The sequence below is a fragment of the Euprymna scolopes genome, chromosome 32 (genome assembly GCF_053919585.1).
Source record: "Euprymna scolopes isolate OS-2025 chromosome 32, ASM5391958v1, whole genome shotgun sequence".
Classification (NCBI taxonomy): Eukaryota; Metazoa; Mollusca; class Cephalopoda; order Sepiida; family Sepiolidae; genus Euprymna; species Euprymna scolopes.
Window position 1 is genome coordinate 39,980,273 of NC_136513.1, and position 12,621 is coordinate 39,992,893.

Here is a 12,621-nt window from a genome sequence, read left to right on the forward strand (position 1 = left end):
TATTGTTTTGATTGCTCGCGCAATTATTCTCATTTTGGGTGTTATTGGTACAACGTTTCGGTCGTTGAAACCTACGACCTTCATCAAGTGTGAAGTTCGTTTTTTCCAACTAAGGAAATATTTCGGACCGTTGAATTTTAGGGTGTGTCTTTATTTAAAAAAAAAATAAGATACATTTTTATTTTTTACATGGAAGTCACCACTTATCAAGGCCCGGAGGCCACTCGGGCATAAGGGTTATTACGTGTACAGTAATAAATGGGATAGTATCGTAGTAATTGTTAGCATTGGAGATTTGATAAAGTGTCTTACTTAAGCGGGCGATTCATCAGGAATTTGTTTATGTTGGACTTGAAGATATCCAAGTTGTAGTCAGGTGGGAAACAGGCAAACGGAAGAGAGTTCCACGGGCGTTCACTTCTAAGAAAGAAACTTTGTTCATGGGAGGTACGTTTTCAGTTAGGCACAGATAAAGAGTGGGGAAAATTATTGACAGTGGTTTCAGGTAGACGGGTGTTTTTCGTAAAAGATTGGCGGGGATCAGAGATTGGAGCTCAGACGAGCACTTGCCATGGAAATAGCGATAAAACAAAGACAGGCTCGCAACGTCTGTTCTGTGGTAGCACTTATAACTGAATCGTTATGTTAATTCTCAATGTTAGTTTAAAAAAATGTTACTAGTTATTATTAATAATTAAAATGTTAATTAAAACATTCAGAATAGCATGTATTATTTTATTGCGTACAGGAAATCAAGCCATTATTCACCCTTTGCTTTTAGATAAGGCTTTTCCGTGAAACGGTATTTAAATACGTTCATTTGCCAACGTCACAAAAAAAAAAACAACATAAGACTTATGCATGAGATATCTTTCTCATTGTTAAAAAGTTGTCGTGGCCCAATGGTAAGAGCGCCGGACCTCAGTTAATGTAGTTCCGGTTTTAAATATTGAAAGATTCAACCTCGCTGATTATCTGTAAAACAGCGAAACACGAACATGTCCGTAAATATATTATAATAAAGTTGTATTCCTGTCTGTTTTTTTTTTTTTTTTTTTTTTTTGTCACAATTTAATTAATGTGTACAAGAGGCACACTGTTTTACGAATAAATTTTTATGCTGGAAACGGACTTATACCCACTTTTATTCCCGCCTGATTTCAATATAAACTATGTATTCCAAGGAAATCTACATTCAATGAGTAAGCTCATTTGCACATTACATTTACAGAAAATCTATTTTCATAATTAGATGTCAATGATTTTTTTTTGTTATAGAACGTTTTTAATTATTTATTTAGAAATACTTTTTAAAGCTGATTTTATTTTTAATTAAATCTATAGTCAATTTAATTTATTTTCATTCATCAATAGCTCACAACGGCTGCGTTTAAGCCCGTAAGTAAGCTTGTTTAATTAAGCTATGATAAAATTTCACCTTTAAGCTCTGAGAGTTATTTCCCTTTTAAGCTATGAGAGTTATTTCCCCTTGAAGGTATGAGAGTGTTGATTTCTATAGACTAAGATAGATGTGCTTTATACTTCTTTAAATACAACCTGTGGTCACTTTTCGTAACAAGTAAGGATATTCAGTGTATCTTAAATAATATATGACTAAACTCTTCGCCTGGCAATATGTTTCGAACGGGCAACGCCGAATATATACAGCTAGTATATTTGATAGAAAAAGAAACGCTCCCAATTTCGATGAAAGGAAATAATATTCTCCCCGCTCTTATGTAGGTAATATTTCTCCGTGAAACAATATTTAAATGTGTAAATATATCGATATTTTTAAAACAAAAACAAAATGGTAACAGTGTACAAGCGCATATAATACAAAACGACCTTACTCGAAACGACGTAAGTCGAGTTATACTTGTATAGGCAAACAAAAAGCAGGTAACAACTGATTTCTGAAGATTTATTTACTATTATAAAACTTATAGTCACGGATGGATCAAATAACATATATGACTTTTCTCCATCTCTCCTGGAGATTCGCCAAGTCTAATAATATATAATAATCTCTACAGACATTTATTTATAAAAACTAAAACTTTTTATCGTTGGAGATAATCAGAATAATCAACAATTGTTCTCCGTCTCCCCGGAACAGTAAACTAGTCTTATCACACCTATATAAATATTTAGTTATGAAACTCAGATTTTTGTAATTACATGTTGCCCAAAATAACATATATTTTCGCCCCAAAAAATTAGTTCTATCTAATAAGTATCTATGATTGTGTTTATGTAAAAAAAAAAAAAATTAAAATTTAAGACGTCATCACAAAAAAACCTACACTTGCCCGTGTACTCTCTCGTGCAGATTTGGGCCTACTCGACTTAAAGAATAAATCCGACCTACAATAATTAAAAGTCGGAATAGTTAACTATCGCTAAAAATGGAAATAGCAGCATCCAAGTTGCCAGACAGAATCTTCCATGAAAGGATGCCTTCAAATATCTTTGTTTGACACACAGCGGTGATGATGCAATTTGGCTTAAGTGGCAAACCTCCACCGGAGATTTCTGTGACCACAAGATCAATGACAGTCTAAAGTCGAAGATTTTCCGGACTGTTGTGGAAAAGGTCGCTTTATACAGTTCCGAGTGCTTTCCACCAATGAGGAAAACAAAGCGAAGATTCATTGTTATAGAAACCAAAATGAAGCTTTAGATATCTGGAATAAAGAAATCCGATTGAAAGCAAGAGGATTGAATGGAAGTTCAGATGGTTTGGACATGTGTTGAGTGTCAATAACGTCACCATCTCGAAACTTGCCTTTGCATTAGCAATGGTCAGAAAGGTTGATCATACTAATCAACACATTTCTTGGTGCCGAAGCTTTCTAAGCAGAATCAGACTAATTTGGAATGCTGATTCCAAAAATCATATTAATTTTTTTTTCTCAACTTTTCAAGTTGTTGAGATATTTGCTATTTTATACTATAGTTACATAAAAATATTGTTTCTTCTATTTGCCTGTTTTTCTTGTTGCTATCGGCTTCCTACAGAGGGGGTATGCCATAACAGAAAAACTAGACCTGATAGAAAAAAAAAATGACAGCATTTCTGAAAGCAGCGCCATCGAACTAGGTAAAAACTGTTGAAAGCTCTTAGGCACCGTAACAATTTTTTTTTTTTTTTTTGTTGGCTAGTGTTATAAGATGGTCAAACATTCCGAACAAAGATCTCTGTAAAACTGGGCCTGGACCAAATCTATGATGACAAACACATAATTGCCAACATTACAGAAGTTAGGGTTTCATGCATAATATCCTGTCATACTGATTACATGTCAGAAGTTTCAAGTGATGTTTTTTAGTGTGTGGTCCGAATTATTTTGAGCTGATGCCATGCTCTTTGGATAGATATTTCGGTGGGGATTTCTCTTAAGCTGTCCATCTTCTCTTGATACGTATTTTTACAATTACTTGCCTCCCCAAGAGGGCAGAGTTAGACACAAGGACGAGTTTTAATGTGAGGAAGATCCAGCTCCCCAAAAAGGGCACTCTGGATAGAAACAAAAATAAAAATTGTCTCAGTCGTGAAGGACTTCTCCTCCACTGACCGAGAACAGAAAAGGTGTGAATTTATTAAGACTTTGACTCCGTTATAGCTGACAAATAAGAGCATGCAAATCCCGTGGATGAAATAAAGTGTTCAGTTCTAAATATCAACCAGGTTACCGAGTTCGACAAAAATAGTCCCGAATTTGACAAGATGCACTATCAGAAGGTCGAAGTTCCTATCGACCGAAATCTTGTGAAATTAACACTCAAGATGAGGACAAATTATCAATCCACATTTTAAAACTTTAGAAACACTTTAGCTTTTTATGTTTGCAATTATTATTGTATGTTTTTTTATTTGAAAGAAAAGAAGGGAACTCGAGATATGATTGGTTAGAATCACAAATCATTTAAAGCCGAATGTGTTTTTACATTAATTACTATTCTTATTATCTACATTCTTCGGACTATTGTTCTCATTATTTTCGCAACGTTTCGGCCGATGTAACCTCTGATCTTCTCCAGGTGTATCTTGTCGAACTCAAAAATATTTCTGTTTGAACTCGGGAATCTGCACGGAATTTATTTACTTCACAGGGGTAGCATGCTCATGTTCCGTCAGCCATGACTGGATAGAAGTCCTTAGTAATTCGCAATTGCATTTTTCAGTTGCTCACACTAAGAATTGAATCTTTAACCATCAGGAAATATCACTTTTAAAATTGATTTTTCTAGATACTCTAATCACTGCCCATTGGGTTGTTGCGGAAAGTTCTAGTACGGATTATAGGAGACTTAAACCCACGTTATTTGTAGATGTAATTATCAATATTTATTAATATTCTAGCAGGTCGCTCGGCATTGTCCGGTCGTAAAATACGCTTGAATATGATATTTTGATTAATGTCGTATTTATAATTATATTATATTGGCTCCAATGTCGTATTTATAATTATATTATATTGGATCCAATGTCGTATTTATTATCATATTATATTGGATCCAGTGTCGTATTTATAATTATATTATATTGGATCCAATGTCGTATTTATTATTATATTATATTGGCTCCAATGTCGTATTTACTATTATATTATATTGGCTCCAATGTCGTATTTATTATTATATTATATTGGATCCAATGTCGTATTTATTATTATATTGGCTCCAATGTCGTATATATTATTATATTATATTGGATCCAATGTCGTATTTATTATTATATTATATTGGATCCAATGTCGTATTTATTATATTATATTGGATCCAATATCGTATTTATTATTATATTATAATCGCTCCAATGTCGTATTTATTATCATATTATATTGGATCCATTGTCGTATTTATTATTATATTATATTGGATTCAATGTCGTATTTATTATTATATTATATTGGATCCATTGTCGTATTTATTATTATATTATATTGGATCCAATGTCGTATTTATTATTATATTATATTGGATCCATTGTCGTATTTATTATTATATTATATTGGATCCAATGTCGTATTTATTATATTATATTGGATCCAATATCGTATTTATTATTATATTATAATCGCTCCAATGTCGTATTTATTATCATATTATATTGGATCCATTGCCGTATTTATTATTATATTATATTGGATCCAATGTCGTATTTATTATTATATTATATTGGATCCATTGTCGTATTTATTATTATATTATATTGGATCCAATGTCGTATTTATTATTATATTATATTGGATCCATTTTCGTATTTATTATTATATTATATTGGATCCAATGTCGTATTTTTTATTATATTATATTGGATCCAATGTCGTATTTATTATTATATTATATTGGATCCATTGTCGTATTTATTATTATATTATATTGGATCCAATGTCGTATTTATTATTATATTATATTGGATCCATTGTCGTATTTATTATTATATTATATTGGATCCAATGTCGTATTTATTATTATATTATAATCGCTCCAATGTCGTATTTATTATCATATTATATTGGATCCATTGTCGTATATATTATTATATTATATTGGATCCAAACTCGTATTTATTATTATATTATATTAGCTCCAATGTCGTATTTATTATCATATTATATTGGATCCAATATCGTATTTATTATAATATTATATTGGATCCAATATCGTATTTATTATTATATTATATTGGATCCAATGTCGTATTTATAATTATATTATATTGGCTCCAATGTCGTATTCATTATTATATTATATTCGCTCCAATGTCGTATTTATTATTATATTATATTGGATCCAATGTCGTATTTATTATTATATAATATTAGCTCCAATGTCGTATTTATTATTATATTATATTGGATCCATTGTCGTATTAATTATTATATTATATTGGATCCAATGTCGTATTTATTATTATATTATATTAGCTCCAATGTCGTATTTATTATATTATATTGGATCCATTGTCGTATTTATTATTATATTATATTAGCTCCAATGTCGTATTTATTATTATATCATATTGGATCCATTGTCGTATTAATTATTATATTATATTGGATCCAATGTCGTATTTATTATTATATTATATTAGCTCCAGTGCCGTATTTATTATCATATTATATTGGATCCATTGTCGTATTTATTATTATATTATATTGGATCCAATGTCGTATTTATTATTTTATTATATTAGCTCCAATGTCGTATTTATTATCATATTATATTGGATCCAATGTCGTATTTATTATCATATTATATTGGATCCAATGTCGTATTTATTATTTTATTATATTGGATCCAATGTCGTATTTATTATTATATTATATTGGATCAAATGTCGTATTTATTATTATATTATATTGGATCCATTGTCGTATTTATTATTTTATTATATTGGATCCATTGTCGTATTTCTTATTATATTATATTGGATCAAATGTCGTATTTATTATTTTATTATATTAGCTCCAATGTCGTATTTATTATCATATTATATTGGATCCATTGTCGTAATTATTATTATATTATATTGGATCCAATGTCGTATTTATTATTTTATTATATTGGATCCAATGTCGTATTTATTATTATTATATTATATTGGATCCAATGTCGTATTTATTATTATATTATATTAGCTCCAATGTCGTATTTATTATCATATTATATTGGATCCATTGTCGTATTTATTATTATATTATATTGGATCCATTGTCGTATTTATTATCATATTATACTGGATCCAATGTCGTATTTATTATCATATTATATTGGATCCAATGTCGTATTTATTATTATATTATATTGGATCCAATGTCGTATTTAGTATTATATTATATTAGCTCCAATGTCGTATTTATTATTATATTATATTGGATCCAATGTCGTATTTATTATCATATTATATTGGATCCAATGTCGTATTTATTAATATATTATATTGGATCCATTGTCGTTCTTATTATCATATTATATTGGATCAAATGTCGTATTTATTATTTTATTATATTAGCTCCAATGTCGTATTTATTATCATATTATATTGGATCCATTGTCGTATTTATTATTATATTATATTGGATCCAATGTCGTATTTATTATTATATTATATTAGCTCCAATGTCGTATTTATTATTATATTATATTGGATCCATTGTCGTATTTATTATTCTATTATATTGGATCCAATGTCGTATTTATTATTATATTATATTGGATCCAAATGTCGTATTTATTATAATATTATATTGGATCCAATGTCGTATTTATTATTATATTATATTGGATCCAATGTCGTATTTATTATTATATTATATTGGATCCATTGTCGTAATTATTATTATATTATATTGGATCCATTGTCGTATTTATTATTATATTATATTGAATCCAATGTCGTATTTATTATAATATTATATTGGATCCAATGTCGTATTTATTATTATATTGTATTGGATCCAATGTCGTATTTATTATTATATTGTATTGGATCCAATGTCGTATTTATTATTATATTATATTCGATCCAATGTCGTATTTATTATTATATTGTATTATATTAGCTCCAATGTCGTATTCATTATTATATTATATTGGATCCAATGCCGTATTTATTATTATATTATATTGGATCCAATGTCGTATTTATTTTTATATTATATTGGATCAAATGTCGTATTTATTATTATATTATATTGGATCCATTGTCGTATTTATTATTATATTATATTGTATCCAATGTCGTATTTATTATTATATTATATTGGATCCAATGCCGTATTTATTATTATATTATATTGAATCCAATATCGTATTTATTATTATATTATATTGGATCCATTGTCGTATTTATTATTATATTATATTGGATCCAATGTCGTATTTATTATTATATTATATTGGATCCAATGTCGTATTTATTATTATATCATATTGGATCCAATGCCGTATTTATTATTATATTATATTGGATCCATTGTCGTATTTATTATTATATTATATTGGATCCAATGTCGTATTTATTTTTATATTATATTGGATCCAATGTCGTATTTATTATTATATTATATTGGATCCAATGTCGTATTTATTAATATATTATATTGGATCCAATGTCGTATTTATTATTATATTATATTGGATCAAATGTCGTATGTATTATTATATTATATTGGATCCAATGTCGTATTTATTATTATATTATATTGGATCCAATGTCGTATTTATTATTATATTATATTGGATCCAATGTCGTATTTATTATCATATTATATTGGATCCATTGTCGTATGTATTATTATATTATATTGGATCCAATACATAATGAGGATTTAAAAGGTAAAAAAATAATAACTGGTCGTTGCAACTTTTTAACCTTGTCTAATGCTAAAAAATTTTTTGTGATACAGGAATTCAATAGAACAACATAGGATAGATCTTTGTGTAATCTACTTTCTTTTTACTGTCAGTTTGGATTATGTTTCTATTTGTTCGAATATTTTAACCGCCGATTGATATGTCCTCTAACATCTTATCTGAGAACTTGTCATTCAAATTACTTGGTCTAACATTCACAGATAACATAATTAGAACAAATGAATAGAAGAGATTGACAAGGCTGCTGCCAGAAAGTAGATGCTCTCTACCGTGCTAGAAAATTACATTTTCCAGTACCCTACATCTCTAAATAATAATAATAATAATAATAATAATAATAAACAAAATAAAAACGCCATTCATCTATGCATGTAGCATTGTAATCACCTCTGGGCTGGTAAAACAACCAATAGTATCTCCTTCTTAGACAGGGTCCAACAAAAAAAAGCTCGAATCTAATAGGTTCCAGTCTGTCAACCAAACTCCAACCCCTGTCACATCGCCGCAGTATTGTATCTAATGCCTGTTTTACATGTACTTTAATGGAATGTGTGAGGAACCCGTAGTACTGATGCCCTCTTGACGGAGACTGGGAAGGAAATTCGAAGTCCAGCAGTGCGGGGGAAGGGACTGTTATAGTAGAATGCTTTTTGGCATCTGGAGATGTCTTCAGTGAAGGGGTGGGATTTTGCTGATTGTCGAGTTAGTCGATAGTATGTATACTTCCCTTCCCCCGCACTGCTGGACTTCGAATTTTCTTCCCAGTCTCCTGCTTTCCTAACTGGACTGACATGTAGAAATTTAAATGCAATGTAAACAGATATCTTGCTACTCAACTCCCGACTTCGAGTGTTTCTGTAGGCATTATCCCTAATTCACAGTAACCCATTAGGTCTCAGTGTAAATGAGTTATGCTGGGAGAGAATATGAATAAAAGGCTATATCAGAAAACTCACTATTTCTGTCTCCATTTTTTTTTTCAAACTGCACCTTCTCCAAGACACAAGGTCGCAAATCGGCACTAACAATTGGCCAAACAATTGCGTTTTTTGTGGACCATTCTTTTATGGGCTTTCAGTCGGTAAAAATAGCTGCTAAGAAATCAAAATTGCAAGCAAATGGAACTTGGCAGGCGTAAGTCGACTTAAAATGCTTTTGTACGCATGCACAAATATACAACCGGTTCATTTTGAAGTATTTCTTATCAATCTTACGATAGCTAAAATGGTTACGACTAAGGCTGCAGTGCTATATGTTTTGATTTCGAATCTAGTTGATGGCACTTAAGTCAATATATATAATTATTAAATACCTGCAGACACTAATGTTTCATCCTTTCGGAAATCATCAGTGCAGCGTGTCACGATTAACACCAGTCGATAGATTCGAACTTCGACAGACGCCATCCCTGGCTTCATTAGCAAGGACCAAATCCATTCGGCTACCGCGTTAACCGCGAGAAATGTTATTGAATTTAAACATTTATTTTTTAAATGAGTTTGAACGTCGGTCAGAGAGCTAAATCGACCGACTTTAATTCAACTGAAAGTGCTCAACAATAAGAAAAGAGTTTCTTAAAGGTTCTGACATAATTATTTACTATAATAATTATTAAATACCTACAGACACTAGTGTTTCATCCTTTCGGGAATCATCTGTGCAGGGTGTCACGATTAACACCAGTCGATAGAGCCATCTCTGTCTTCATTAACCAGGACCTAATCAATTCGGCTGCCGTTAACTGCGAGAAATGATGTTGAATTTATGCATGCCAAATGTTAAAATTTATAAAATCAGTAACGTGCCTATGCTACTCGCCGTATTACATAGGATATATATTCGCAAGTCCATTATGATTCGTTTATTAGTTTGTGTTTTACTTGTCTCTCCGCGAGAGCAACGTAAAACGTGTTATCTTCTTTGACAAAACTTTTTTGCGGAATGTCGTCGTCGTCGTCGTCGTCGTCGTCGTCGTCGTCGTAGTAGTAGTAGTAGTAGTAGTAGTAGAGATTGCGTTGCCTCGGATGACATCCAGATGAGGGGAAAGTTGTCATAACTAATGTTACCAACCATCCAATCAATGCCTCGCATGAATCGTGAAATATCCGAACTGATGTTCGTAATGTTCCGACTGATATAGTCTGTAAACTGAGAGGGCCAATTAGCTGTATTTTCCGCTTCTTATTTGTTCGTTTTGGGCGAACTGATTGAATTAAATAATTTATTTTTACCATAAAATGAAAACATCGCCGAAACGTTGTTTACCTCTCAAAGAATTTAGACATTTCAAAGAACATATTTTCGATGAGGAAACCAACCGTGGAGTTTTAAACGGTTTCCCTTTAGTATTAATAACTTTACCAAAAATAAAAAAAACAAGATTGAATCACACACACACACACACACACACACACACACACACACACACACACACACACACACACACACACACACACACAAACACAAATTAAAGAGAGAAAAGCTTACGAAATACTAAAGTCTTATATACATGAAAAGAAGCTGGAATCTTAGGAAGATTCCTATCATTTCAGTAATTATAGGAGGAACCGAACTCATAAAAAAGAATTTAAAAAACTAACGGCAAATATACTCAGTGAACCAAGTACAAAAGAAATACAGACAATCGCACTTAAACGGGCGGTAAGAATCTTAAAAAGAGCTCCCAGTTGGAATGTATGATATAGCGGGTGAATATTTGGCATCCGGTAGGATGTTCCACCCTCAACTTGAACAAAATAATAAGAAAATTAGAAAAATAAATTACAAATAAAATCAATTCACGTAGAAAATGATTTCATTTTTATTACGGTTCGAGTGAAGGTCTGGCATCAAGTAGGATGGCCCATCCCCAACCAGAACAAAATAATAAGAAAATGAAAAAAAATAACGATAATAACACAAAAAATCAGTTTACGTACTAAATTACGTCATTTTCCGGATTTTATTATTAGGGCAGTGACAACAGAATATTCTTTTCATTTTTCTGACTCTCGGGTATATATCCGACACAGTTAGACACACTAAATCAACCGAGAACCACATTCGTCTATATAAAAACATATAAGATATTAACGGATATATACTCAAGAGTCAAAACAATGCAAAGAATATGCTGTTGTCACAGCCCTAATTATTATGGTAAAAGCTGTCAAATTAAAATTTGGAAACGTATATCTTACCTATAAATACAACTTCCAACAAAATATGGGCGCAAGGTATTAACATCATGTTAAGCACGATGTATTGTAAGATTTGAAATTTTCCAAAGTCTTTCAGGCCATGTAAAAGGTTATCAATGTCGATTTTCTCAGGTAATGGAGCCATGTTTTTTTTTGTATTTTTTTTTTATTGTAATTTATGTATATGTATATAGACTTTAAGTATGTGTGTATGTGTATACATACATATATATCTCACTCGACTTGTGACTGTATTGTATGTATGTATTGTATGCATATATATTTGTGTATGTATGTGTGTGTGGTCATGTGTGCGTGTGTTTGAATGAATAATTATATAAAAGTTTGAAGAGCTAACAAAATTAAGCTATCCTTTTTATTTACTTATAAATATATCTATCACATTTTTTTATGCATAATTCAATACATGCATGTATATATATGTGTGTGTGTGTGTGTGTGTGTGTGTGTGTGTGTGTGTGTGTGTGTGTGTGTGTGTGTGTGCATGGATGCTGGGGTTCTGGATGGTTTGCGTGTAGATAAATATAAACCATGTAATTATCTATTTTTTCTATTGTATTTGTCTATGAAACGTTCAAGATTTAAAAGATTATAAAATTATTATATCAATACTTCTGTATAAATACCTTATTCATTCTTTCGTTGTCTCTCTTCTTCTCTGTTATATATATATATATATATATATATATATATATATGCGTGAGTACGCGCGAGCGTGCGTGTGTGTGTGTGTGTGCGTGTAGTTTATAAGGTTTCTCTACAGAAAAATATAGAAAATATATTCTTTATTTATTTTTGTGGCTATAACTTTCAAACTTTTTATAGTAATAATTTTATATAAATACCTCTGTCTCTCTCTCTCTCTCTCTCTCTCTCTCTCTCTCTCTCTCTCTCTCTCTCTCTCTGTGTTTCTCTCTCTCTCTGTCTATCTGTCTGTCCGTCTGTCTGTCCCTCCGTCCGTCTGTCTGTCCGTCTCTCTCTCTCTCTGCCTCTCTTTCTCTCTCTCACTCTC

At 30.8% G+C, this 12,621-nt stretch overlaps 1 protein-coding gene across 1 annotated transcript in view; it reads right to left on the reverse strand.

Moving 5' to 3' along the window:
- LOC145256298 (organic anion transporter 3-like) overlaps positions 1-11,871 on the reverse strand; it is an 80,497-nt gene extending 68,626 nt beyond the window's left edge. The window contains exon 1 of the mRNA XM_080115026.1: positions 11,589-11,871. Within this exon, the coding sequence (XP_079971152.1) occupies positions 11,589-11,733 (145 nt within the window). The 5' untranslated portion in view covers positions 11,734-11,871. The remainder of the gene's footprint in view (positions 1-11,588) is intronic.
- Between the last annotated feature and the right edge of the window lie 750 nt (positions 11,872-12,621).